Source organism: Mangifera indica, chromosome 6 (assembly GCF_011075055.1).
Source record: "Mangifera indica cultivar Alphonso chromosome 6, CATAS_Mindica_2.1, whole genome shotgun sequence".
Lineage (NCBI taxonomy): Eukaryota > Viridiplantae > Streptophyta > Magnoliopsida > Sapindales > Anacardiaceae > Mangifera > Mangifera indica.
The window spans coordinates 3,164,009-3,169,512 of NC_058142.1; the positions used below are offsets into that span (position 1 = coordinate 3,164,009).

A 5,504-nucleotide genomic window follows, 5' to 3' on the forward strand; every position below is an offset into this window, starting at 1 on the left:
GGATTAAATTTTAAAAAGCTAGTGTTTCGTTAACTTTAATTATTCATAGAAGAGTGTTTAGGATTTTCAAAATTAAGGAGTAGAAACTTGAAAAAATAATATACTTTGGGTGGGAATAAGTTCTTTGGCCTTTATTTGTTTATGTACAAATTATTGGACAAGAAGAAGAGATAATTGAATAATTACATAAATAGGCATGTCTAAATTATAATACATTGAATTTATATATTAATAATTTTTATGATAATAGAAGTTAGAATGACTAATTAAGGAGATCATAGAGCTTATTAAGAGTTATTCTTTCTGTTGCTTCTGGATAAAAGGGTTTTTACCGACAATCTGGGCTGATCTACAAGTAGATAAGGCCTCCCATTAATAACATTTTTAGATCTCATGGTTATATGTCTATAATATATAGTTTCATAAGTTAATTGTTTAAGATTGCGTATTTTGGCATATATAGTAGAAATTATAAGTTACCCTTTAAATATAAATTATATAATATTTATGTAATACAGAGATAGAAATGCATAAACAGAAACAAGGAAACATATTTTTAAAAAAATATAAGAATTAGAAACATGGGGAAGGGTTTTTTTTTTTTTTAAACAAATACTTAATTTTCATAAAAAAAAAATTAACTTGTAATTATTATAAAAAATACAAATACTTTTTAACAATATTAAGTTGTATGCTTAATTAATTTGTACTATCAACTAACAATAATAATATAAATAGAGATAGTATATAGTTTTGAATTGGAAAGTATATGATTATAAGTTTATCGAGAGTGTGAGATGCTAAAGAGGAGATGATTCTTCATTGTTGATGCAATACTAATGATGAAAAAAATTTGCCAATTAGTGAGTGGTGACTAGTCTGATGAAACCGAATTTTTGAGTATTTGTCGATTGTTGAAAAAACTAGAGATAAAGAAAAGATACGTTTTAACATGTTTGAGAGAATAAAAGTTTCAAATGTTAAAAGTGTAAAGAAGACAATTAGAATTAGAGTTTGAAATTGTAAAAGAAAATGAATAATAAAATCGATCAAGAAATTTCTTCTTTTCCTAAAATATATTTCGAATTTTTTTATATTTTTGAAATACTTTCAAAACATTTCATACTAATTTTAAGACATTTCCGTTTTTGAAACGTTTTTGAAACGCACTGCGTCCTATGATTAATAAAATAATAAAAAATGTATTGAATGGCATATTATCCACTAAGAATGTAACTAAATTTAGTGTTTTTCTTTCCTTTTCGTGAGCAATTTATAAGGGTAAAATCGTAATACAAGTTTTTTCTTTGTGATTAAACAATTATCTAATTATAAATACGAATTCCCAAAATTACCCTCAATTACCCTCAATTACCTCTCAGCTCACGTTCCTCTTATTCCCCTCTTAAATTCAATCACACGCTGTAACAAGTATCGCCACATTCTCACCGACACTCCTCCGACGATCGACGCGGTTCCGGCCGCCGACTACTTGACAGCGGTACCGAAACTCTTCTCTTTTTGCTTTCTTTTTAATTCATTTGATTAATTAGTGCTGATTGATTTTCAGAATCTACATCATTAACGTGTCTCTTACTTTTGTAATCGTCCCATTCGTCAATCCGATTCGTCGATTTTTGTATGATAATTGATACTTCACTCTGTTTCGTAGCCCTTTCTTTGAATCGGATGCCGAACGCTTTGTCTGTCCTGCTGAAATTTTTACTCCTTAAAACCTAAATCAAACCTGAAATTAGGTATCCTATTTTATGTTATTTTAATTTTTGATTTAGGGTTTTAACAATGGATATGTTCATCCCTGGCTCATTTGCTGGAGTTTTTAATCACGATTAGCTCGGTGTTAAGAAACCCAGAAGCTTACTTTCGAAACAACGAGCAAAAGTGTAAGTGTTCGATGCATATTTTTGTGGATCTGTGAACAAGAGAGAAATAGATGGCGCACTTTGACTGAAATGACTATGTTCTTGAGCTGAGAATTATTGAATAGAGCTTGTGGTACTGTACTTGTTCTTTTGTTTGAATAATGCATTCATCTCCATTTTACTATTGAATGTTTAAACAGTTGGTTAATGTATGTTCTTATGCAGGTTGTGATACGATTTATCAGCACTTGGGTGGCATTTGGACCATGGCAGACTTAGAGAATTTGCTTTTGGAGGCAGCTGGAAGAACAAATACTTCAGGAAGAAACCGTCATTCTCATCCTCCCTCTAGAAGGCGGCGTGAGGGTTCATATTCTGGAAGTGACTCTAGGGATGATGATTCAGATGATGATCGTGGGTATGCTAGCAGAAAACCCTCTGGATCCCAAGTTCCTTTAAAGAAGAGGCTGGACCCTGCTGAAAGAGATGAAGAGCAGGGTAGCCAGGAAGAAGGCGATTTCGATGATGGTGGTTCAGGTCGTGAAGGTGACAGCAGCAATGAATCTGATGAGGACAACCATGCACAGATGACTGAACTCGAAAGAGAGATGATGATATTTGAACGAGATGATAAGAAAGTTGATAAGAATCTGAGGGACAAGTTTAGATCAAGGCGGGAAGAGAGGTCCACCCGATCCCGAAAAGAGACTCCTCCTCTTCCATCATCTCGAGGTGTGCGCCTTTCAACTAGATCTGCTGATCGGGCAGCTGCAAAAGATGATGCGTTGAATGAGCTGAGAGCAAAACGAATGAAGCAGCAGGACCCAGAGGCTCACCGAAGGTTGAGGGATGAATCTCGAGGCAGTTCAGGAAACAGGGGTTTATCACCTGTCAAGCGAAAAACATTTACTCCTGCGAGTCTGAGTAGCTCCAGCCAGAGCGAGAGTGAAAGTAGGTCTCACAGTGAAGATGAAGGATCTTCAGGGGATGGTGGAATGGCTGACAGTGATGACGACAGGGGCATTACTGGGTCAGGGGGACCTACTTTTGAAGACATAAAGGAAATCACTATCAGGAGGTCAAAACTTGCAAGTGGTTCATGGAGCCGTTTTTTGAGGAGTTGATAGTTGGTTGCTTTGTTAGGGTTGGAATTGGGAGGTCAAAAAGTGGGCCTATTTATCGGCTCTGCATGGTCAGAAATGTTGATGCTACAGAGCCTGATCGGTTGTACAAACTAGAGAACAAGACAACATACAAGTATCTGAATGTCACCTGGGGTGATGAGAGGTCTGCTGCCCGGTGGCAGATGGCTATGGTTTCAGACTCCTCTCCACTTGAGGAGGAGTTTAAGCAGTGGGTTAGAGAGGTGGAGCGAAGTGGTGGCCGAATGCCAAGCAAACAGGATGTGTTGGAAAAAAAGGAGGCTATACAAAAAACTAATACGTTTGTGTATTCAGCAGCCACTGTAAAGCAGATGTTGCAGGAGAAAAAATCTGCCTCATCACGGCCATTAAACATCGCTGCTGAGAAGGACCGACTTAGGAGGGAGTTGGAAGTTGCTCAGAGTAGGCATGATGAAATAGAAGTGGAGAGGATCAAGAAAAGATTGCAGCAACTGGAGGCATCGCGGGAATCAAAGGTAAAAGATGCTAAAGCTATTCGGCTCGCGGAGATGAATAGGAAAAACAGAGTTGAGAATTTCAAAAATGCATCTGGACTGAAGCCCATAAATACAAGTTTGAAAGCAGGGGAGGCAGGGTATGATCCATTTTCAAGAAGGTGGACTAGGTCAAGAAATTACTATGTCTCTAAGCCAGATGAAGGAGACACGGCTGCAGTTACAGATGGTGGCAGTAATGATCCATCAACAGCTGCAGTTGTTACTGGGGCAGGGGCAGGAGCAGGAGCTGCAACTGTGATGGCAGAGGCTGGCATGGCAGCTACAGCAGCAGCCTTGGAAGCTGCAGCTGGTGCTGGGAAATTGGTTGATACTAGTGCTCCTGTTGATCAAGGAACGGAATCAAATGTGCTGCATGATTTTGAGCTTGATATATCTTTGAATACACTTAAAAAGTTTGGTGGGCCTCAGGGAGCTCTTGCTGGATTCATGGCAAGGAAGCAAAGGATAGAAGCAACAGTTGGATGCCGAGTTCCAGAAAATGATGGAAGGAGACATGCTTTGACATTGACAGTCAGTGATTACAAGAGAAGAAGAGGACTTCTCTAAAATTTTATGTTTCGGTAAGCAATATCTGTTCAACTCAAGGTTGTTTGGTTCATTCAGTGAGTGTAATTGAAGGATTATGTAGCTAGAAAGCTTTCATTTGGGGGGGGGGGTTGGTTTTCACAATTTATGAATTTAATTTACTGTCTTGTTCTTTTTTTTTAATTGTCAAAAGATGCTGTTTATGTCTTTAGAACTCCCAAGTCTCTCAAGTATCTTTTGTGATGTATGGAACTTTGGACTTCCATTGGCATGGTGTTGTTATGAGATAAGTCCTGTACTCAACTCTAAATTTTCAGCAGAAAGAGGTATTATGTTAGAAACCAGCTCTTCTGGGTTCATTGTATAAAAGGTGTTTATTAGTTTTGAATCGACATTTAGTTTTAACAAATGCTATTCAGTTATTTGCTGGTTTTTATTAATTAAGTAGGTTCTCAAATTTTCAACTTTTGTCGTTGTTCATCTTATATTGACTCTTTTTTCTTCTTTAGCTCTGCAGCTTCGATCATTATTTGGTCAATCTTCTGAATTACGATGCTGAAAAAAGTGTTTTACTTGTATGGATTTTTTTTCTTTTTAAAATTAAAGAAATCTCATATCAACCCCATTATGCGTTTGGAAAAGCATACTAATACTATTTAGATATATTCGTCGTCTTTGTCTCCGGTTAGTGTGGCAGGGGGAGAGAAACTGGGAGAGAGAAAACGCATCATCTTTTTTAAAAAATAATTATTTTTTAAACTTTGAATTAAAAAAATAATCAAAATTTTAAATTAAATAAAAAAATATAATAGATTTTTAATTTTTTAAATATTTTTATTTTTAATTCTAATATTTAATTTTAATAAAAAGATAAATGTTTAAGTTTTTAAAAATTAATGCATAAGAATTTAAAATTTTACTAAACCCTAGGGCAGATAAGTCTTTTTGCTTTTTGTTTTTTTTGTTTTAATTAAAGGGATACAAAAGCCAATTTATAGATCACTAATTTCATAAAGCTTTAAAACAAAAACCAATGCTTGAATTTTCATCTGCCTAGTGAAACTCTCTACATGGTTGCACATAATAATTTTTAGATAGATGACCATTTCTTTCACCACTTTTATGAGGTAACAAATTTTTTACCACTTAAATTTTAAAAAATTATTTTTTATCTATCAACTGCCACTATTAAAAAAAATTATTTGATTTCACTTTAAATTACTAGTTTATATTTTTTTACTGAAATTATAAAAAAATCATAAATATTTAATACAAATATTAATTATTAATATGTTTTTACTTTTATTAAAACTATAAATGTTTTCTTAGTCTTTATCATCAATCATAGTATAGAGAATAAACAAATAAATTAATCATAGATAACCAAAATTTAATAATTAACTACTAAACGTAGA

At 34.6% G+C, this 5,504-nt stretch overlaps 1 protein-coding gene across 1 annotated transcript; it reads left to right on the forward strand.

The window, feature by feature from the left end:
- The first annotated feature begins 1,361 nt into the window (after positions 1–1,361).
- Positions 1,362–4,498, forward strand: LOC123219214 (protein RTF1 homolog). The gene is given in 3 exon segments (XM_044641022.1): positions 1,362–1,502; positions 2,109–2,969; positions 2,972–4,498. Coding segments are annotated over 2 exon segments (1,959 nt in total). The 5' UTR covers positions 1,362–1,502; positions 2,109–2,149; the 3' UTR covers positions 4,111–4,498.
- Positions 4,499–5,504: the final 1,006 nt, after the last annotated feature.